This window comes from Arvicanthis niloticus, chromosome 12 (assembly GCF_011762505.2).
Source record: "Arvicanthis niloticus isolate mArvNil1 chromosome 12, mArvNil1.pat.X, whole genome shotgun sequence".
NCBI classification, from domain to species: domain Eukaryota; kingdom Metazoa; phylum Chordata; class Mammalia; order Rodentia; family Muridae; genus Arvicanthis; species Arvicanthis niloticus.
The window spans coordinates 9,946,396-9,970,767 of NC_047669.1; the positions used below are offsets into that span (position 1 = coordinate 9,946,396).

The 24,372-nt window shown below is 43.4% G+C and overlaps 1 protein-coding gene across 3 annotated transcripts in view; it reads right to left on the reverse strand.

The window, feature by feature from the left end:
• Tbccd1 (TBCC domain containing 1) overlaps positions 1–24,372 on the reverse strand; it is a 45,118-nt gene that overhangs the window by 14,256 nt on the left and 6,490 nt on the right. For all 3 annotated transcript variants that reach the window (XM_034515806.2, XM_034515807.2, XM_076942723.1), the window contains exons 2-3: positions 12,890–13,268; positions 4,851–5,006 (exon numbers count right to left, since the gene is read on the reverse strand). In XM_034515806.2, the coding sequence (XP_034371697.1) occupies positions 4,851–5,006; positions 12,890–13,268 (535 nt within the window). The remainder of the gene's footprint in view (positions 1–4,850; positions 5,007–12,889; positions 13,269–24,372) is intronic.

Consider the following 24,372-nt stretch of genomic DNA (forward strand, 5'->3'; position numbering starts at 1 on the left):
GGGACTATATTCTAGATGTACCATTTGGTGTGGGCACTCCACAATCACTTATTTCTTGTATTTTGACCCCCTTTGAATTTCTACAATCGTCTGCATTTGCTGCAAAAAAAACTGCTTTGATCAGGGGCCAAAGATACACGCATCTATGAATATAAAGTGTCTAGAGCACAGTTAAACTACACTGTTTTAGAGCAATGGCAAAGATAGCTTCTCCTTTGAGGCCTGTAACCTCTCTCGAGCCAGGAAATTAGTTGGCTCGGTCTACAGTACCAAGCATGAATTCCCTCTCTTAAGTCCAAAGACAGTTGTTGGTTATGTCAGAGATTTAAGTCCCACTATTGCACCGCTGGAGACAGCCTGCCAGTCATCGCTGTGGTTTGTAGGCTTTACACTGTGGCAGAATGGGTGAAGACCAGAATGTCTGCTGCTTTGAGGTCCCCTATGTTCAAACTACACCTGGTGTGGCACACAGTCTCCTTCTGCTACCTGCAGATCAAGATGTAAACTCTCAGCTCCTCCAGCACCATCTCTGCCTGCACACTGCCATGCTTTCCACCATGATGATAATGGACTGAACCTCTGAATTGTAAGCCAGCCCCAATTACATGTTTTCCTTAGAAGAGCAGTCATGGTCATATCATGTCTTCATAGCAATAAAACCCTAAGACAGGGTAAAAAACACCTCTTTAAACGTAGCTCAAGCAGAAGGACTGCTCTGCAGCAGACATCTTGTGAAACAATTTGCAGCTAGAGAGAATAAACAACATGTCAAAAATGGACTAGAAACTAAGGTTGCCTACTGGCCAAGGTGGCTACACTATATACATCTGATAGAAATTCTCCCAAATTGGGTGGCAATGACATCGTGGCTACTTGATAATATCTGGGATCAACCTGACTACATCTGGAATCAACTAAAATCCAAGATGTTGGGCACACCTCTAAGAGATTTTCTTAATCTGATTATGTGAGGTAGAAAGACCTAAACTGGGGTATACCTTCTGGTGGCAGAAGGAAGCTTTGCTTTGTGCTTGCCTGCCCTCACTCCTGCTAGCGTGTTTATCTACCCTGGCTGAGGTTGTACTGTAACTAACGTGGTCAAGATTTCAACACAGGCTGAAGACCAGCAGCTCTCCAGGAATCCTCCAGGAATCCTCCAGCCCTTTAACACCAGACTGGGACTGCAGAGACATTCAGCCTAATGGACTGAGCAACTACTAGATTCTTGGCCTTTCCACTGTGGGACAGCCATGGCTGGCCTACCTGGACTACATCTTGTAAGCCAGTCTAATAAATCACCTTTCAATGTGGCTACTGTTCCTTGAGAACACCAAAACATACATCTTATACTGTATTGTGGAACCTAGTAAAAAGAGACTCCCTTCTACTGAATTAAAGTTCTAACAGTGAGCTGCTCAACCAGAAAAAAAAAATCAGAAATGGATTTACTCTCATATAAAGTAAAGTATTTTTGTCTTCAGCACTGGAGGGTCTGGCCTACACTAAAAGATGGGGAAAGTTACAGGTTTATAATAATGGATTCCTTTAAAGAATAATCCTCAGAAAATATAAGAAGCAAATACCAGAAGTTTTTTTTTGTTGTTGTTGTTTTGTTTTTCCAGAACCACCCTTCATTTAAGCCTAAGAATTCTCGGTATCCGGGGATATCTCCATAATCGTTGAGTGTATGCTGAGGGATAGCAAAACTCAAACCTCCTGAGTACCAAGAGCCTTGGCCAGCTCTCTTTGGTACAGCGTGTCCTTGCTTACTGGTACTGCTCAGAGGGAGCCCACAGAGAACATAGAGATTCTATGATACACTATGGCATTCACAAGCACACAATGGCATGGCCCATCAAGATGGGTTCCTGCATGCTCCAGTGCCTGCTACACCTGCCTTAGGATAACTTGAAAAATCCTAACTACATTAAGAAATTAAATTAAATCCTCTAAAGTAAATTTGGAGAAATCATGCAGATTTTCCAGGGGGGTGGCAGTGGGACCAGTTTGAGTCAGATGAAACTGCTGAGTAAACAGAAACACTATGAAGTTAATACTGGAGAAATATCTTTACTGAAATTTATGCAATATTTCTTCACCAACACTAAACTATAGGAAGCAAGGATGGTGCTGGGCTTCATGCCGTGGAAATGGAGGTTTGGGAAATAAAATTAGTACCAAGAAAGCAAAAGAAAGAATAAAGCAGCATCTGGTGCAGGAGATACAGCACACTCAACTATAGTCACACTCAAGAACCAGAAAGCGGGATGGGAGAGGGCCCAGGATGTAAGAAGGCTTGCTTCACAACATGAGAACCTGAATTTGGATCCCCAGCATTCGCGCAGAAAGGTGGATGCTGGGGACTGACTTTCTTCCTATTCATGACATTTTTCCTTCTTTTCTATTTTATTTTCAAGAGTTTTGTGGAACAAGAGTAATAATAATAGCTGTGTTTCTGAAAAACTAACTACTAAACAACGCTCTACAGAGCTTGTGAGATCGCTGGGTTGTATACTCTAAGGCAGAGCAGCCCGTCTGCACTGGCAGTGCTGGAGGACACACAAGGAGAGCGACTGTGGACACTTCTGTTCACTTCACATGTGCAGCAGTGGAAGAGGGTTTGACAAATGCTCAGTTTTAAGGAACTGGAAAACTTAAAAATTAAGGTCTTTTTGGCTTGATGCAAATCTATATTTTATTTTTGTAGAAAAGTGGGTTGACTTGGACTGATAAGAAATAAATTTACTTTAAGACAATTCCTCAGAATACATGTAATTTTACCATTTATTAATGATTAAATCAAATGAGCATACTACTCCCATAGCATAGGAAATAAATCAGACCAACAATCAACAAATGGGATCCCAGGAAACTAAAAAGCTTCCGTATAACAAGGGAAATTGTCAGGAAATTTCCTCCTCTCAGAATGGGAGGAAACCTTTGCCAGCTACTTAACTAACCAAATATTGATGTCTACGATACACTAAGAATTCAAAAAAATTAAAGAAACTAAAGAACCCAATTAAAAATGGGCAATGAGAATCAACAAAATATTCCCTTAAAGGGAATATACAAATCAGAAGAAAACATCCAGTGCTCGACTACCTTAGACAAAAGAAAAATGTAGATGAAAAGTACATTAAGCTTCCATGTCACCCAGTCAGAAAGGCCAGCATCAGGACAGGAATGGTGACAGGTGCTGGTGTGACTGTGACAGTGTGCTCTCCCTTATACACTGTGACTGTGACAGTTTGTGCTCTCCCTTATACACTGTGACAGAGTGTGCTCTCCTTATACCCTGTGACTGTGACAGTGCATGCTCTCCCTTATATACTGTGACAGACACAGTCTGCTCTCCCTAATACACTCTGACTGTGGCAGTGTGTCCTCCCTTATATACTGTGGGTGGGAGCACAGACTTGCAGCCTATTGAGGTTTCTCAAAACACTAGAAAGAGGACCAGGTATCATGGTGCACACCTTTAATCGCATCACTGGGAAGGAGAGATAAGCAGATCTTGCTGAGCTGGAGGCCAGTCTGGTTTACACAGGGAGTTCCAGGCCAGCTGGGACTACAAAGTCAAACTCTAGCCCCCATCCAAAAACCAAACAAAAACAAAGTAAGAAACAAACCAAGAACCAGATCTATGCTATGACCCTGCTGCTCCTGGAAAGATGCGCAAAGGACTTTATGTCCAACTAGAGAGATACCAGCACATCCATGTTCTTAGCTGCTCTGTCCACAATAGCCAGGAGAAGGAGTCAAGCTAGATGTCCATCAACAGACAGACTGATAAGATAAATGTGGTATATATACACCATGGGATTTCAGTCAGCTGTTAAATAAATGAAATCATAAAATCTGCAGATAAATGGATAGGAAAGTTATACCGAGTGAGGTAATGCAGGTCCAGAGAGATTACCATGTTCTCTCTCCTAGTTGGTCCTAGCTTCACATCTTTTGTTTTATGTGTGTTACTTAGAGCTTCAGTGGAAGCCAGGAAACCTGAGAGGTGTACAGGATATCTCCCTGTGAGATACAGGTCAGGGAGGCTCAGAAGCCTCCAAAACAACATGAGTAATTGCTATTGTCCTTGGTGACTCACCATAACTACACAGTGAGACCCAACTGCTGAGGACACTAAACTCTGGCTAACCTACACAGAGAAACCAACTGCAAACTGACCAGGAAATGCCTCCCTGCTGGCTTGCTTTAAAAGTGCCTGAAGGTGCTGAGTAGGTTGTTGGGAAAGAAAAGACTTCAGCAAACCAGACCCTGAACTCTGAAATACTGATAAGCCAGGCAAGATGTGCCTGGGGCCAGCAAGATGGCTCCACAGATAAAGGTGCTTTTGGCCAAGCCTGGTGACCTGAGTTCAGTCCCTGGGACCCACATGACAAAAGGGGAGAACCACCTTTAAAAGTTGTCCTCTGACCTCCACAGTGCTATGGCACACCCACAAGTGTATACATCCACACTAAAAAGGAGCTTTCATATGGTACTATGGTTTACATTTTCAAGTTTTTCAACATACTTTACACACACAAAAAAGCAGATGCAAATATTTGTTTTTCTTTACAATAGAAAAGAAAAGCCAGTAAGACCCTTTCTAAGACTTACTGTGTTTGACAGGTTGTTAAAACACATAAAATTACTTAAGCAACTTAAGGAGGAAGAAAAATGCATTTTTTTTCAGTCTTACTCAATAGTCCAGGTTGGACTTGAATTCATAATCCTCCTGGCTCAGACCCCCAAGAACTAGACTTACAAGCATGCTCTACGATGTCTAGCTTCATTCTGACACCTTTTAGTGAAGGGGCAGCATTTCCTTTATAAGCTATGAGCAATACCTTATTGTGACAACTGGGCCTCTCAGTCGAGCTCGGAGACTGAGGTCTGCTTCTGGGACTGGGCCACTCTTCCCCAATCAATGATGTCCGCAGCGAGATTTTGTTTAACTGTTGGATGTACAGGAAGAGCAGGAACTGCAGTGTGTCTACAGAAAGCTGTTCAGAAAATAAGAGATACACCTTAAAACACCACCAACACTAGTCTACAACTCAGTACACAGTAAGCTAGGGTTCTATAGCTTCTTGATCTTAAAAATAGCAAATTTAGAAACAGCTATCATTCAATGTCCAGACAGAGGAATTTCTAAACTACGGAACTGGAGTCTTCCATAAGTACATCACAGGTGAAATGGCAGCCTCAGTTATTAGAGTAAGTAAGTGAACAGATGGGAGGGGAGTCCAACCAAGCATCAAGGTTTAACCTAGATTCACAGGCTGACCAAGAAAACACCAGGCATCGGTTAAAGCAGGTGTCAGTGTGGCAAAGGGAACTACATAGTTTCTTTATACATGAGCAGCATTCTGGAGGGGAATGGGCCTCAGGCTCTTGTAAACTTCCTAAAAAAGATTGTTTGACTTAAAAGAAAATGCTGGTGTAGAAACACACATCTATAATCCCTGCATTCAGCAAACTACACTGCAAGGAGCATTGAATCTGAGCCCATCCTGGGCTACACAGTGAGACCTTCTTTAAAACAAACAAAACCATACACAACCAAATCCAAAACCACTACTGTTCTGCTGCCGTCACATAATTTAAAGAAGGGCGTGGCTTGAAGCTCAAGCATTTCAGACTCCAGTCAGGTCATGTATCTGCGTGTACACTTAGATCTTGAGTATTTCCAGCCCAATGTGCTGGCTAGTTTCTGTCAACTTGACACAAACTAGAGTGCCTGAATTGAGGAACTGCCTCCATCAGCATGACCCATGGCCAAGTCTGTGGGATATCGTCTTGATTAATGAGTGACATAGGAGTCCTGCCAGCCCTGGGATGATGGTCCCGGTATATGAAGGAGCAGTGAGCAAGCCAGAGGACAGGCAGGAGCACTCCTCTCTCTCTGCTGCAGCTCCTGTCTCTAGGTTCCCACTCGCTCCACTTCCTGCTCTGACTTCCCTGAAAGGACTGTAACCCTCAAGTAAACACACCCTTTCTCTCCAAGCTGGTTTGGGGCAGTGTTCTATCATAGTAATGGGGAACAAACATACCCAGGAACCTGAAAACCACAGATTCCCACAGTCACCCAAATCCATTCAACCAACTGTCAACATGAGTACATGTATTCAAAAGAGACAGGGTTTCATAGACCCAAGGCTGGCCTCTAGTTTGTAGCGAAGGATGGTCTTGAACTTCTGATCCCTCTGCCTCCACCTCCTTAGTGTTAGGGCTGCAGGCATGTACTACCACAATCTAGTTTATTTAGCGTGGCAGTCCAAGGCAAGCACTCATTTACTTCCTTAAACCTTTTGCAGAGATGTAAGAAATAATATAAATCTCACACTCTTCACCCAGCCTTCCACCTTTAAAACTGCAACAAAATCATAGCGAGGCTATCCACACTGAAACAATCCAGAAGGAGAACACTACCGTCAGCACGACCTGTCTCCCTATCACCTTGAGCCCTCCCAGACCCTTGGCATCCACTTACCAACACTTCTCCTTGGTGTTGTAAGAGTGTTACACGAGTGTTGTGAGTAATGCACACCCACCATCTAACAGTATACTTAGCACTTAACTCTTTCACTTGCACACAGTATGCACACACAACCCTCTTCCAACAATGCACCTGGCAACCCCAGGCCTCAACTCCCCCTGTACCAGGTTACTCATGCTCCCAGATCTGAACAATACTGTGTGTTTCCCTGCCCCTGGTAACAATGAAATTTATAGTTTCTATTCAAGCATGTCCCTAGTATATACAGGTATGACTAATAGAAGGGCCGATCCAGCCTCAACTGGTTTTTGGATGTATGCAGCATAAGGTAAAATTGTGTTCTCTAGCAACCTTTTAGGGAGAATCCCCTAGTTACCTTCTTATGCCTATGTATAATTGGGCATGCATATGGTTAAAATCAGAAGCATTGTGGGGAGGTACATGTACAGTAGAAAAAATGAATATATGATCTAATCCATCAGTCAAAATAAAGAACCACCCTATTCCCCTTAATAACCAACTCTTCTTTTCCTCATATCCCATAAAAAGACCCCAGGCTACCTTCTAGGGCCCTTGAATATCTTCACTCATTTGGCCTGCTGTCTGTCTTGACAATGTATCTCTCTTTAATCTGTACTATTGCTTTGCACCAAATAACATTACCTTGCTTCTTTTTAAAATCTGTGCTCCTGTTTTCAATTCTTGGATAAAATACCAAGAACCTGGACATACCCAAGCTGGGCTCTGACCACCAGTAACAGTGGGGTAACTTAACACTTACCGTGGAGGATTGGCTTTTAGAGCACATATTCCTTCATTGTACACATCTATTTTAACAATGTTTGCTAGCGTTACAAGACTGGAAAGAGTCTTGCTTTTTCAGGTTTTATATCCATGGTAACTAGCAAAAACAATGGTACACGATAAACACTCAGAAAAACTTGGAAGTTTCCTAACATTTTCTTCATCTCCATGTTCAGACCCTACTGCTGCACGGAGCATATGTCAGACACTGGAAGAATCATGTGGCTAGGGACCAACTGCAGTGCCCCGTCTTGGCTATGGGACAAACTTCTCAGTTTCCAAAACCTTCTTTAGGAATGTATTAGCTTGATGCTGCACACACTGATTAGACGGTGAGCCTTCTCTTCTTCCGAGGCTCACATCCAGGTGGCATTCACTTCCAGTCTCTGTGCAGTCAAATATGCTCTGAGTTACAGTCAGTGGGACGGAGATGAATTCGTATTTGCCACTTCAAGACTGGCCCACAAAACTGAAGGAGCGGAAGAAAAAGTCTCAGGCCCTATTTGGTAGGCTGGGGCAACTGTGCTGTTTGATTCCCATCTTTCCAGAGACGGACACAGCCTTACCCATCCATGGATAGGAACAAAACATAAGCTAAGTAAGCCAGACACAGAAAGTTAATATGACTTCCTTTGTATCTGATCTTAGTGTATTTTTATTAGTATAATTAAATATGCATGGCAGGTTACTTTGTAAAAGAAAAAGATATTCTGGCTCACAATTTTGGAGGTGTAAGTCCATCTGATAGTGGCCTCTGCTGGCAGTCACAAGGTAGCCTGGGGGTATCAGGTAGTAAGAGTGGAAGTGGCATGTTATCTGTCTGCTATCCCCCACTCTCTCTTTTACGAACGCACCAGCATTACGTCTACTCTAATGACCTTATCTAATCCTAGGGCACCTATCTCTAAACACTGTAGTTAGATTGGAGTGCTATTTTAAAAAAATTTTAATAGTATATACTCATTACATGGAGCAATGGACTTAGTTATAACATCATACATATAAATCATATACAATAATAAAAGCTATCTAATTCCATTTTTCTTTTATAGTTCTATTATGTGTACATACATTTTCTTTATTCATTCATCTGTTGTGGACAACTAAGCTGATTCTATATTTTGGGTGCTCTGCAGAATGACCATACACATGGTTCTCAAGAATCCAGATTACTATCTAGATACTAGATATCAATCCATTAAATGCATGGTTTGCATTTCTCTCATTCTGCCATGTCTGCTCAATCCTCTGAAATCTTTCATTGCGCAGTTTTAAAACTCACGCAGTCCCATTAGCAACTCCTGAGCTTATGTTCTATGCTCCCAGAGCCCTTTTCAGCAAGTCCTTGGCTATGTTTGCATCTTATGCTTTTCTCCTTTAACAGTTTTAGAGTTTCAGGTCTTTGGTGCATTTTTAATTGGTTTTGTTCAGAGAAAAGAGGGTTTGGTTTTATTTTTCTACATATGGATGTCCAGTTTTCTCAGTACCACTTACTGAAGATGACAGCATCTCTCCAATGTTTTTCACATGTCTGCTGAAGATGAGATGTCTGAGACCGTGCTTGCTTTTTTCTCTGGGTCCTCTATTCTATCAGTCTACATGCTTATTTTTGTTACTGTAACTTAAGATCAGGTATTGTGGTATCTCCAGCCTTGCTCTTTCTCTATAGTACTGGTTCGGGTCTTTTGTGGTCAGGGTCTTTTTTCAGGGTCTTTTGTGCTTCTATATGAATTCTGAGATCATTTTTCCTCGTATTGTAAAGAATATCATCGAAACTCTGAGTTGTGTAGAGCCTGTAGATCACTTTTGGCAATATTGCCATTTTTTATAATTTACCTCTGTTGATCTGTGAGCACTGGTGCCATTTTTCTTTTCTATATCTTCTTCAATCCCCTTCTTCAGTGTTAATGTGTTCATTGTAGGTCTTTCACCTCCTTGGTTATGTTTATTCCAAGGGTGGTTGATGGCTTTCTTCTTTCTTTCTCAGCAAGTTTCTTCTTAGTATATAGAAAAACTCCTGGTTTTTTTCTTGTATCCTGCTACTTTTTTGAAAGTGTATGTCTGGTGGAGTCATTAGAATCTTTTATAGATATGCATTTTATTTATTTATTATTTTGAGACCAAGTTGTCTGGGTTGGACTTAAACTCACTCTATAGCCCAGGTTGCCCTGAACCTATGATCCTCCTGCCTGTATAGCAGCTGGGATTACAGCCTGTACCATGGGACCTTGCTCAGATTAAGTTTGTATCCTCTCATTAAAGCCCAACATAACTATGGAAGACACTCTGACCATGTTCTAACCACAGCACATATGAAATCTAAAATCATTAAGTGCACAGGAGCACAGTGACTGTTAAATGTTAGAAGGCAAGGAAAACAGGCAATGTCAAAGCTTGCAAAGCCTCAATTGTACAAGGTAATTTAGTTCTGTGGGTCTGCAATACAGCACCATGCCTTTCACTAACAATACTGCAGGAAATATATAAGGTTTTCTAAAAAGTTAGAATGCATGTGCTCTTAATATATACACTAGTAAAATAATAATGTGTGCTGGAGAAATTTAGGAAGGTGACAGACAGACCTGTGGCCGTTACCATGATGACAGCTTCAGAGTAATGTGGGGAGCGGGTGCGGCGGCCTGCCTATGAATGGCGCCTGATGTCCTCACACTCCGCCACCCGCTTACACTGCTCAAACTCGCTGCCATGTAGTATCAGGCCATTTGACGTGTGCCAATGGTGTGTGCCCACGTGGCAGGCTCTGAGTGACCAGGCATGGGGATAAAAGGGAAAGTGGAACTGGGATCTGGGGCTTCCAGAGTGATTGTAAGAAAGGTTCCTGAGTAAAGCTGCATTGGGAAGAATCTCGTGTCATGTCATGTCGCTCCTTTCTGCAGGACGGAACGGGAAGCGACAGAGTAAGGACCTATTCTTAAGCTCATCATGGGAAGAAAAGGCACTGGTTTCACGCCACTCTGTTGCTCTTCCCATCTGTGACAAGAATAGGCATGACCCACACAGAAGCTATTTCTCCCCCCAGGAGAAGAGGTATGCTATCAAGCACAGCCTGGAGAAGAGCTGTGTCTCAAGCATAGCCTCTGTGTAAAATGAAGGAGAGTAAACTGTTGCAACCCCAAGCCTCTGCATTTCATTGTTTCATTCCCCCTGCCTCCCAGCAAAGCCATTTAACACTAAGTGACTCCAAAGTACAGAAATGTCGTTTCTTGAGTCATTGCTCACATAAGAGCCCAGAGATTCATCCTATCAAGTGCAGCTGTATAGGACTGTTGGACAAATGAGAAACACTGTTATTGGCCTAAGCCGCTGTTACTATTATTAACCTACTAATATACTCTGGGAAGTCATTTCTACCGTAAGAATGAAAGACCCTCAAGCCTGTTTCTGAATGTGTATTTTGGCCTTTTTGCACTCCAGTCATTCCTACTAGCTATGGAGTTCATGATGGCAGATGTGCTGGCCTCTGTGGTTTAGATAAATGAGTCAGGATCTGAAGCTGGATGCCCAGCATAGTGATATGAGGAGACAGTAGATCTGTGAGAGGTCTGTGGGGCCTATTAGGAGGTCTCTAGGTGTTGCTGAGCGCTGCCCTCAGAAGAGAATCAGGTCCCAGGATTCTTTGAGTTAGCTCTGGCAAAAGAGTTGTGCCCATACCCACCTAGAGATTTATGGAAGGCAGAATTTAAAAGTGACAAACTGGAGGGCCTGGCAGAAAAAATACTGAAACAACAAAGCTGTCACACTGCCCCTGCATTACCTCTGAACTGCAGGAAGAAAGGTTTACAAGCACCATCTAAAAATAGAATCTCTAATTTAAAAGGAAACAAAACAAAAGGATTTGAAAGATTTCCAGATCCTCCAGGAAAGGAGCAAAGAAGTATCACGTAGGGATGCATCCAGTAACCTAGCAAGAGATCAGCATGGATCCTGAAACATGTATCAGGAGAAGAGGAAAGCGACTTGGAGGGTACCTCAGAAGTCTGCAGGACTACCTCTCCCACCATTGGCCCAGGGCCTTAAAGAAAGACTGTCAGGAACAGGTCCAAGTGCTCTCCATAAGCTCGCACCTGCTGCTCCTCGCTTTTCAGAAGAACACTCTTTGGCCACCTCAGTTGTGTCAAGCAGGCCCAGGTACAGCTGATGACCTAATCCAGAACACTCAGCAGCAGCATTTCGTGTAGCTATGCTGCAGGCACGTGTAACCTTAGAGCTACGGAGGCACAGCAGCTTCCACACAGATTTAAAGTACACAGGAGGGGTCCTGTTACACACTGTCCACTGCCGACACTACTGGAACAACAATAATGGGACATCGCAGAACTCTGTAACTGGGGACTACCAGTCTACAGTGCCACCCTAGGAAAGCTGCAGTCCTGAGACTCTAAACTGAGCTTCAGCATGTGCTGGGCCTGGCAGAGTCTCAGAGGAAGAGCTGCTTGTGGCTTTAGGGTGCAACTCCAGCCCACGACAAGGGAATTTAGAGGGTTACCAACTTGTGTCTGCTCTGACAGGGTCTGCATGTACTCTGGGCTAGTTACTGCTTTCTGTTTAACGATTCCCTTTGGAATAGCAATGTTCACCCAGAGCACAGCCTATCCCACTACATAGAAAACTTGATTTTATGGTCTCATAACGAAAGCGTTTGCCTTGGACCTCCAATGAGTGACTAGCATTTTAACAAGTTAAGATTTGGGGCTATTCACAGACTATGATTCTATCTGTGAGCATATGAGTTATGTGGAGCAAGAGGCAGAAGCAGAATGCTAGGGTTTGAATATGGCTTGTCCATGCTGAGTATTCATGTTGAGATTTAATCTTTGTGCTGAGGGACCAAGAGGGGAAAACTGTAGCTGTAGTATTGAGTGAAGCTGAGGAAGTGCTTACGGTTAAACAAGGGTAGCAGCTCAGAGCTCTGAGATTCAACACTGGCAGCTTTGTAAGAGGAAGAGAGACTGTCGCACACAGAGGCAAACAGTGTCGCAGCACTGATGGCCTCCCACCCTGCTGTAGGTCTCCATCAGCAAGGACGCTAGAGCTACACATGTGGCCTGTCAACCTTGGATCTCCAGCACCATGAGCCACACTAACGCTCTTTAAAATCAGTCCAATCTGTTGCTTTATCTTATTAGCAACACAACATGGGTGAATGAATAACAGTCTGGATAGTTATTTAGTTCTAGCATACAGCAGACGTCATTTTCAATCAGTCTGGTTAGAATGAGGTGGCTGAGTAAGGAGAAGGCAACAGATTGCTAAAGAGACTCTGGGGTGGGTGCTGCTACCTGTAACATATCAGCAATTCTAACATTCTCTTGCCCCAAAATATTTTTAAAGCCAGTGGAAGAGTTTCTAATTCATGCTTCCTTCAAGAGTGGGGAAATATGGACTAGTAAGTAAGGACTAATTAATCAAACACATACATCAACACTCCAAGCTAGAAATGCTAACATTCAAATGGTGCTTTAGAGTCACAACTGCCAGCAACCTAAAGCCTCAAACTATACTGTTAGTACAAAAACTAAGAATGGGTCATTTCTGAGTAACTACATATACATTGGTCCATACCTGATTTCTTTGCTTTTCAACTTCATCTTCAGTCGCGCAGTTGGACAAAATTTCAGACCATTCCAGGCGTTCCTCAGGTGTCCTCACAGAAAGATTATCAAATATTTCAAAGTAAAGCCATGCTAGATCCCTAGCCAACTGCAGCTTTCCACACGCAATGTGCCTCCAGGTAGGCCAGTACAGGCGTGGGTAGGCACCATTTGTGGCCCGAGTTCGCACATAGCTGGCTACCTTCCTGAGGTAGTGAAGGCTGAATTTGGATGGAGGTGGCTCCTGCAAGGCACCCACTAGAAAAGGTTCTGCCTTTACCCAGAGGAGAACTCCGCACTGATCCATAGTCTCTCTGAAGACATCAGGACAAGCAGGCTTCTTTGCATACCTAGAAAACAAAATTTCTTTACAGACATGAAAAAAATCTCATTTACCCATTTTCTTAAAAAGCGACCTTCCTTAATTGTCTTTAAATGTATCGTATCCTCGGTTTAACAGCAGCTGTGGCTTTCATCAGAAGCAAACAGACTTCTGGTCAAATTTCATTGCAATTTATTTGAGAAAGAAAACAAACAAACACATACCTATGAGGAAATTATCTTATTTAAATTCATTTGAAATGGTTGTTTAAAAGTGAATAAGGTCTGGGTTATATTCCTGCCTAGAAAATGAAGGAGTGGTGGTGCCAGTGGAGATGGTGGTGTGGTGGTGGAGGGGTGTGGAGGTGGAGATGGTGGTGGTAGTGGTGGCAGTGGGGGGGTGGAGGTGGTGGTGTGATGGTGGTGGGGTGGAGGTGGTGGTGGTGGTTGTGAAGGGGGATGCCATACTGTCACAGGATACTATGCTGTATCCTGGGTATAAAGCACTAGTAGACACAAGTGTAACAAATTTTTATAGTAATATAAATCACATACAGAAGACAGTTGGTTAATAATGATTTGGATATAAAGCATTAGCAAGATGGGGCAGGGATAAAGCTCTTGCCACTAAGCCTGACCACCTGAGTTCAACCTTCCAGATCCACATGCTGAAGAGAGAAACCCATTTCTGCAGGTTATCTTCTAATCCCCACAGTTCCCCCTCCCCCACTATATAATAAAAGAAATTAAAATGTATTCTCAAAGATTTGAACATGTATGGTGGTCATAAGGCTCCACACCAAGCAGCGTGTATGCATAACATCTAACAGCAGGTGGCACCCAAGACTGAGATTAACGGGTCAGAGAGTGGAGGCATTGGTGGACGGGCTCTGATGTCTGCTGTGCTCAGCCCATACAGCACATGCAGACTGGTTGCATACTGTCATATGACACAAGTGGAGTCACTCATACTTCCCCACTACAGGGAAATTAGCTACCAGCTTCTGGTACTTCCTTGTCTTTTGTCTAGATTTAATGAGACTTTGATTTTGAATTTTCATGGCTATAATACATAAACACAATTCTGTATTATTTTAAAGGTAGCCTAACTTCCTAATGAATTCCTAATGTATTCAAGTTTACTTTCCAACACTTAATAGTTCCCAGTTTTTTGTAAAAGCAAGATGGGCAAAATATTGTTGATGTTGATAATGGTGGCCAGAGGGGCCCATTCACCGTTTACTCTCCTTTACCTTTAAACTTTTCAATTTGCAAAGTTTATAGATTTCAGCTATTACATGTAATGCTGATTATCATATTCCTGCATATCATGTACTATGAATTGCTTCCCATGGGTTTTCCATGTGCACTTACAAAAATGTCATTTCTGGAACTCCTGACATATCAAACTGCATCGTCATTTAACCAAACCATCCATCTTAAGGAACATGCCTTAGCATTAACATCACTTGAAAAGGACTTTTCATGTGACCAATGAGAAATACTGTATTATTGCATTTTGAAAAGAAATAGTCAGACAGCAGAGATGGCTCAGTAGTTAAGAGCACTGACTCTTCCAAATGACCTGGGTTCAATTCCCGGCAACCACATGCACAGTCATTCCCGCAGACAAAACATCCTTACACATAAAAATAAGAATATACTTTTAAAAAGAAAAGAAATAATTGGCAGAGCACTTATGTGCCCTGCAGTGTGCTTATGTGGTCAACAGGATGCTAACTGCATTATCTTTCACCTACATTTCCCTTGCTTCAGACAAGAAGATTTGAGGAGTTAGGGAACTTGTCTAAGTTCTTGTATTTAGTTTGGCACACTTTGATTTAGGGCTCTGATCTGCTTTGAGAAATTCATGGCTGCAAAGGTACTTTGGGAAGTTGTACAGGGAGGATTTCTAAAAACAGTGGATCTAAAAGAGAATGACAACCCTCGGGCATGAGGCCCTTTAAGCACTAGATGAAAGGACTAGAAAGGGACAACTCAGATGAGGTATGAGCAGAGGTCCAGTCCAGTCCAGGAATGACCGAGTACAGCTCCATCAGGAAGCCCCCTCCATTTTCCCCAAAATGGAGACAGTGTGTTTTCAAGGTACTGGGCACGGGGTGCTGACGATCTGTTAAGACCCAGGGACAGTTGGTGGACACAAACCCAGGGGCTGCGACCTGGCCGCTGGCTCCGGAGGGCAAGGCAAAAGCCCGGGGACGAGCCCGGGGACACTCCTTGGGGTCTGCCGCTCCGCTGCTGTCCTGCATGGAGGAAGAATGGCCAAGGACGCAGACTGAGTCCGCGGGCTCCGGGCGGCACTCACCACCACCCTTCCCAGCAGCCGCCGCAGGAGCATCCCCCCTAATCCGCCCAGCCCCTGCCTTCTCCCTCAGTGCGCAAGCGCCAGGCCTTCCACCATAGAGCCCTGGCTGACCTGGGCTAGAGCGACGGGTGGCTTGCTAGGCCTGAGGCTAACTGATTCCTGGGGCTGGGAATTTTCTGGCGCTGTGCCCTTCACACCAGTAGTAGGAAGTTTTCTATGGCTCCATAGAATTGCGGTCTTCCAGGCGGCTGGTATTGATGGGTAATGACAATGGGTAAACACTAACGACAGTTTATAGCTACTTTGTGGCGGGTACTTGTAAAGTTCCTGTAACTAAACTTAGGGTGGAAAGGCAGGCGAATTCAACCCAATCCTAAGAAAACTTCATCTTACTGGCTTTCAGTAATCTTGTTTTCCTAGTTCTTCACAGCTTCTCTAGGTGTGGTAGAACATAAAAAGTAATAGTTCCTCTTACAAAAGATAAATAGACCATAAAAAGTAATAGTTCCTCTTAGGTAAGCTCTCTTCTCTCAGTGAGAGGGGCCAGCATATAAAACAGAGCCCCCACCCCCCAGAACTCTCAGAAGCAAACATTGAAGGGGGAAGGAAGGACACCATGTACAGTGGTTAAATTTTGTCAACTTGATACAAGACAAAGTCATCTGGGAAGAGGGACTCTGAATCGAAAAACTGTCTCCATCAGACTGGCTGGTGGCCATGTCCCTGAGGGAATTTCCTTGACAAATGATTGATAAGTGAGTGTCTAGCCCACTGTGGACAGTGCCAGCCCTGGACAAATGGACCTGGAAGGCATAAGAAAGCAAGCTAAGCAAGCCATTGGAGCAAGCCCGTAAGCTGTGCTCCTCCATGGTCTCTGCTCTGGCTCCTGCTTTGAGTCACCCTTGTCTTCCCTACATAAAAAGGACTGTTACCTGTAAAGTCAAATAAGCCCTTTCCTCCCGGAGTCGCTTTAAGTCACCATGCTTTTGTCACAGCAATAGAAAGTAAACTAAGACACCTGAAAACCCTCTCTTCTGGGTATTTGAGAGAAGAACAGAGGCCACTTTAAGATCTCTGCTTCAAACACTGTGGGGACCCCAAACAAATGTGCTGCAACCTGGACAGCAGATTTCCTCCCTTAGACTGTTGGGAAGGAACTTTGCACAAGGCCTATTCAGCAAGTGCAAATGGAGTCAGAGCCAGAGTCCGTCTTATTTCAAGTGCAATGTCCAACATGGGGAAGGTCCTGACAGCGTCTGCCCCTTGGCTCCTGAGGACAGACTAGCACTGTGATAATAACAGTATTCACGACCTGACCCCTGAAGGACTGCCCAGCACTTGTGATGCCTCCTGAGAAGGTCAGTCGACTGACAGGATCCGTATCTGTAGCCCAACCTTACAAATGACTATCTACGAGTGTGCCTGGCATCTGAGAGCCTAAAAAGGGACACAGAGGATCTAGACTGACACCATCCATCAGTCAAGAGACCACATTCAGACTGTGCCTCACCAGCTCTCTCCCCTGTCATTTAGTCAACGACAGGATCAGTTACAGGTCTGTGCTGGTTTGTTCTCATCCTAGTCTTTTTTCTCTTACTTCCTTTCCCACTTATACTTTGAAGGACTTTCTCAAAAGAACACAGGCTGGCCTGCCTGTTGGGGAATTGATCTGTGCTTACGTGGGAATTCTCACGTCTGCTACAGAACCCTGACAACAGTTGGTTTTTTGACTGGTCAATAAAGAGCCAGTGGCCAATAGCTGGGCAGGGGGATAGAGGCGGGACTTTTAGGATTCCCCAGCTAGGAACAAATATAGATTTAGAAACTGTTAACTCAGGAATACTGGAGGGGAGTGTGTGCTAGCCACAGGAAGGTTTGGAAGTACCCAGACATGGTTAAGTCAGATTAAATATAAAGGTTGCATGTGTATGTTTCTTCTGTGAACTCAGAGTTCTTGGGCAGTTGCACCCAGAGGAGCATAGAGCAGACATTTAAAGACTTACCGATACACCTGATTGGCGGGGTCTCTGAGTTGCCTGAGTTTTTATTTTAGTTCTGTGATTGTGTTTCTTTACCTCTCTCTTCATCCCACCCTTAGCCTGAGCAGCACCATCTCCCTCTTGTACCCACTGCTCACTCGTTCTGCTTACTTTTCCCTCTGTGTTTTAATCAACCAACACTAGTCATAATTACTAGCTCTAATTATGGACTAGTTATGTATTAGAGGACTGCTATCCTCTAAGCATGGTGTGGCTGTAAGCCACATCTCTCATTAGCTGTGATCATCTGCAAACCACTGGCACCAGATTGGGTATGCTGCTGTTCTACCATGGAGGGCGCAAAGCTTGTAAGGCCTGACCCTCCCTGAGGATACTCAAGCAGTTAATGGTTGCTAGGATGGAAAGGCTTACAGTCGAGCCCTCACTGAAGATATATAGGCAGTGAGTGAACAACTGCTGAGGGAGAGATTTTCCTCAAGGTGTGGTCACTTATAAGCTGCCCATGCTCCTACTGAACCCCCATCACTCATGTTCCTGTAAGTAACCCCAATAAATTCATTGGTTATCATTCTAGACTTGTTTGCATTTTTTATTGTTGTTGGACTGTTGTTGTCGATCTAACTGGCATGAACAAACATCTATTCATGCTCCCAGAAAAAGTTCATACAATGCTTGTTGCCCAAACATGCGACATGACGGAACTAAAGATAACTTTGTGAGGAACACTTGCATTGTCTTTGAAGCTGGCTGTTTAAAAGTAGAGAATCTGCCAGGACAACACTTCCAAATGTGGCACAGGATGGTATGACTTCCATTATCCATGCTGAGGGTAGAAGACATGCCACAGAATTTGCTGTGTCTGAAGGAAGAGTGGTGTGGACCTCAAGGTGGCCATTTTCTTGAGTTATGGAGTGTCATGCTTCCTTGACGAACGGGTCAGCTTGAGTATTGAGACACCCCCAAAATGGCTGATGGATTAGAGAATATACTAAAATTTCTCTAAGTAGCATATATGGGACAAGGCTTCAAGTAAACTGTAGCCTGGGCCCTTATGTAGACAGTAAGACATGCAAGTAAGGTTGAGCTGTCTTCTCAGAAAAATTGTGGTCAAAAGGGAGAAATTAGAAGAAAAAGACGTGCAGATGATATCCACACTTAGCTCTGAGCTGGCAGGAAAGGAAAGAGAGACAATGAGATGCAAGTGCTGGGTGGACACTTCCTATGGTGGCAGGGGAAGGAGGAGAGTAGGAGTAGATCTGTAGTCAATAGCTGTCATTGTGTTGTTCTACTGCTATAAATAGATACCATGACTATAGCAACTCCCCTAAAGCATTTAGCTGGGGATGGCTTACAGTTTCAGAGGTTTGGCCCATCATCATCATCAAGAAGAATGGTACCACACAAGCAGACATGGTGCTGGAGAAGTAGCTGAGATTTCTATATCCAGAACCATAGGCAGCAAGAAAGAAAACTGCTTTCAAAATCTCAAAGCCCACCCCCAGTGATAGACCTCCTTTAATAAGGCCACACCTCCTAATCCATCCCAAGTAATGCCACTTCCTTATGACTAAGCATTCAAACATATGAACCTATAGGGGTCACTCTTACTCAATCCACCACATTCACTCCCTTGACCCCATAGGCTTGTAGCCATATATCATAATGCAAAAATACATTCAGTCCAATTTCCAAAGTCCCCACAGTCTATCACAGTCTCAAATTTGTTTAAAAGTCTAAATTCAAAGACTTTCATATGGCTCATAGAAATCTCTTAACTGTAACCCCCAGTGAAATAAAAATGAAAAAGCAGATTGCACACTTCCAATGTACAATGGCACAGAATGTACATTACCACTCTGAAAGGGAGGAATGGGAGCATAGTAAGGAAATACTGGGTCAAAGGAAAACCGAAAACAGCATCTCCATGTCTGTTGTCAAAGTGAGTGCTCTTCAGATCTCCAACTCCTTTAAGCTTTGTTGACTGCAACAAAACTACTTCCTCCCTCCCTCCCTGCCTCCTCCCGCTTCCCAACTGGCTGGTTCCACACCCTGTTAGCAGGTCTCTTTGGCAGGTATCCTACAACTCAGGCATGTCCAAAATCTTGGGGTCTCCAAGGCAAACCAGCTTTCACCTTCATGGCTTATGTAATAGCCGCTCTTAGCCTCCATGCAGGGATATCTCTGACACATACCCTGCCTTACTATCTTTCCTTAGTCACAGAGGGAGATGCCACAGACCCTTTCTTGTATCCTTGACTCTAAAGCCAGAAACACACAGCCAAGCCTGCCAAGTTCTGCTGCTTGCTAGGGCTGGAACATAGCCCTTCCTTCAATTAATTAGTTTCATCAGTTTTCTGTTATAGATGGTTAACTGCTTAAGCTTCCTTTCCACAGTAGGAGGCTTATCTGGGCAGGGTCTTGCCCTGAGGTCACCACTCCCTGTGCTAGCTTTTCTTTAAACCTTTAATCTCCTTGTGCACTGGACGGAGCTCCGTCACACTTCCTGGTGCTTCTTTTCTCCTCAAACTGTATTTTCTATTTTTCCCTGCCTGGCTTACTCTTTTTCATTACAGATCTGCATGACAGTGACCACTACCACCCATACAACAGAGTCAACACCAGGTTGTCTTCAAGTCTCTGCTGATGCCATTAATCTAAAACCTTTCAATTTAGCCTCAGGCAGATTTTTCTGGAAAAGGGTGAAAAAAAACAGACACATTCTTCACCAAAATGTCACAAGAATGGTTTCTAAGCCACTTCCTAATTTTCTTCCCCTATGAGATTTCTTGAAGTGGACCCCCACAATTCAAATCTCTTTCAGTTCTGTCTTCCATGCTTATACTAGAATGGCCCACTAAGCCCTCTTTAACATGTTTAACAACTGCTTTTCGAATCCAGAGTCCCCAAATCCACATTTCACCAAGAAGAAGCATGGTCAGGACTGTCACAGCTATGCCCTGCTCCCTGGTAACAACTTCAGTCTTAGTCCCCACAATGCCCCTCATGGGATCCCAAAACTTGGAATCCATAGCAAGTAAACTGTGAGGATAAGACATCAGTGATAGAAGACACACAACCATCAGGTCTAGCCTTTAGTACAGAGAGAGAAATTCTTAGTACAGTATGTAAACAGAGGCCTTACTAATGGTCCAATACAAGAAACTATGATAATCAGGAATGTTCTGTCACTGAAATGTCTAAATTGGGAATGACTTTTTTAAGTGTGTGTGAATAGACACCTGGTGTTTCTACTGCTTCCTGAGCCTAGATTCAATGTGGTCAGCCACCTTTCTGTTCCTGCTATGCCAGGACAGACTATCACTTTGGACTATGTGCTAAAATAAGCACTATCTCCTCTGACTTGTATTTTAGCCAGGTTATTATTATTTTTTAATCACAATAAGCAGAAAAGAAACTAATTCAACAACTGGCACCAAGAAGTGGGGTCATTGCTGTGGTAAAGCTGACTCCACGGCCTTTAGGATTTTGCTTTGTGAAATGTTAAGGTTTTAGAATTTTAGGATGGAAATGTGTTGAATGCTGAAGTCAAATGCAATGGATCAGTATAGTGAAGTCAGAAGACAGCAATGGAGAAAGACAAGACAGTAGAGCCTAGTTCATGATGCTCAGAGGGGCACAAGGACTCTATTAGGACCTAGACTAGGGCCAATAGTGTAACGTTTTGGCACAGAATCTGGCTGCATTCTGCCCCTTTCTAAGAATTTAAGTAAGCCTGACTCTAAAGGTAATAGACTAAAATTTTAAGATAGCCTAACACTGAGCTTTTTCAATGGTTACTACTAATTACTCTGATGCATGCCTAGAATAAAAAACAGGTGACAGGTGAGGCAAAAAGAAATACATGTGCAGTTTGGAGAGGAGGAAAAAGCAGTAAGAAGCTTAAACCTGCCTCCAAGGTATGTCCTGAAAAAAAGAGGTGGTAATTGCTCAGAAATGAACACTATTCAAGAGAAGCCCCTTGCTCTGCACAGCAACAACAACAACAACAAAAAAGAATCCTGAGGAGCTCAACTAAACCTGGGAAAGGAGAGGCCCTATGGTTTCCACTTCATACCTAGCAAATAAGTAGGTAAGTTTTAACCAGCTGCAGCATACTGAAGTTGTTACAATGTGGTCCAAGAGATTCAGGCTGCATCCTGAGCTGGGAGATAGTATCATCCACGTCACACTGATTTGGAAGTATGAAAGATGCAAGACTGAGGAGGTCATGGGTTGATTTTTTTTTTTCCTTCAAAGTTTCAGAGAGCATGTGAGTCCAAGCAATGTGTGTGAGAGGTTGCTAGTTCCTGCAAGGAGTCCCTTCGAAGCCACTGTGTGAAGCTGTGAAGATAAAGCCTTGGTTGTAATGGAAACCCCAAGATGTTTGAGATGTCATCATCAAGGCACATATGTCAATGAGGGCTACATACAGGGTAGAACCAGCCCAAGAGGAAAATGTATGTTGCAGGTAGCAAAGCTGGAGGGGCAGAGTTAGGCCTTGGAAACTGGAGTCCCAGGTACCAGAAATGGCACTAAAGGATTCATTATTTTCTCTGCTGGATTTTAGTAATGCTTTGGTTTGATCTTTTATCACTATGCCTCATTTTTCCCTTTTGGAGTAGTAGGAATGTCTACTCAGTCCCACTGTATATTGGAATTGTGTAATCTGGTTTTTGTTATTCTGTAGATATAGTTCAAAGATTGCCTTGAGTCTCAGAAGGGACTCTGGACTTTTGAGCTGTGTTGGTATTGTTTAAAAGGCTATGGGAACTTTGAAAGTTTGTTGGGAGCCAACTTCTAGCAGAAAGCGGCTATCAACTTTGCAGCCATCTCGAGCCATATACCCTGACTAGAGACTTGTTTTTTCAATAGCCTACAACAGCTGAAGCACACTCTGATAAATATCTTGTTTGTCCCACATAGCTTGTTTTGCTGTTTAGTGACCCCAGCTGCATGATGCACATGGTAGAGTCTTCAGCTGTGTTCCCCTGCTTGCGCTTATAAATACCCAGGATTTTCTTGCAAGGGAGACAATAAGGAGACAATAGAGGAGACAATAAGAGAAGAGGAGGAGACAATAAGAGCGAGACAATAAACGAGAAACGAGACTTGGTCACACACTCTGGTTTATCTTCATTCTTCGCAGTCTCTCCCCCTTCTTCCACCACTCTCTCTCTTGACCAGAGCACTTAGCCCCAAAGCGTGGGGCAATGCGGCAGTCAACAAAAGTTGGACTTAAATGCTTTTTGCATCATGAGATGGCCATAAACCTATGGGACCCAAAGGTAGAATGTTGTCAAGTAAATATGAATGGTAACATAGGCTCATAGGTTTGAATATTTGGTCCTTAGCTGGAAATGTGTCTAGGAAAGTTATGGAACCTCAGAATGTGAAGTCTTGCTGGAGAATACAAGTGGCGGACCTTCAGGCTTTATAGGTAGACTTTGCTGTTTTCTACCTAGTACAGGTTGGTCTTGGTCAACATAACACAAACCTAGACATATCTGGAAGAGGGAATCTCAACTGAGGGATTGCCTCCACCTACAGAGGCCATGTGATCAGCCAGATTTGTTCTGATCATGCTTCTCTGCCTGCTGCCATGTTTTCACCATCATGATGGACTTTATCTTTCTGGAACTTTAGTTCAAAATAAACCCTTTCTCCTCTAAGTTGCTTCTTGTCAGAGTATTTCATCACAACATAATACAATGTCTAATTCACTGGACCAGACAGGCTGTGTTCATAATAGAGCTAAGGTCAATTCAGCTGGGCCTTACAGTAAGATATAATCTTTACAAGGTAAGAGAGACTCTTAACAGATCTCAATTAGACTAGCATGTAAATCAAGTTTGTAAAATGCTAAAACAATCAAGACGGGACAAGAAAAAGTAGACAAAGGGGCCTGTCTGGGAGTACAGGCTGGTCGTGGTCAACAAAACACAAGGTACACATATCTGGGTAGAGGAAATCTCAATTGAGGGACTGCCTCCACCAGACTGATCTATGAGTGCATTTTCTTGATTGATGTGTGAGAATCTAGCTTCGCTGTGGGTGATGCCACCTCAGACAGCTGCTGATCCCGAGATCAACTGGTATTTGCTTGGATCATGGGTGGAGGGCCTTCAGTCATCCTGACTACCCTTTGCAGAAAGATTTCATTTCACACGTAACATAATGTTAGTTTACCAACTCAGTAAAGAAGCTGAAAAGCATAAGCACACCAAGAGGAGGACAGGAAATCAGTTCACACGGGACGCTGGGCCAAACACAGCTGCAATGCTTGGAGACTTTACAAGTATAAAGGTATAGATACGAAAGGGAATGAGAAAACTCTCCAACAAGCCTAGGCTTGTATTAAAGCAATAGTTAAAGAGTTTGAAGTGTCCTGTATTGGTAGCAAAAGACACTCCCAGATGTCATAAGGTTATTAATGAAAACTCTAAAACCAAGAGTAGACCACCTTCCTAAGGGTTATTGGCCTAGGAACCCTGAGGTCCCCCAACCTATACAAATTATCACCAGTGCTATTGGGCGCCCACAGAACTAGACAGAAAGACCTTCTTGACGACATCACACACTTTGGTTGCTGGACATGGAGAAATCAAGCTGGGATTAAGCTGGAAGCTTCCTCCCTGTTGGCTAGTTTTCACAGTGCTTGAAAGGTGCTGTGTTAAGCGGAAAATTGCCACCAACAGTTTTATCTATCACATTCCTTCTGATACAGCAGTAGCATGACCACTGTAGATAAAAACAACTTCTTTTCAATTAGAGTTAAGGCCTGCTCCACAGAAAGAAATGGAAGAAATT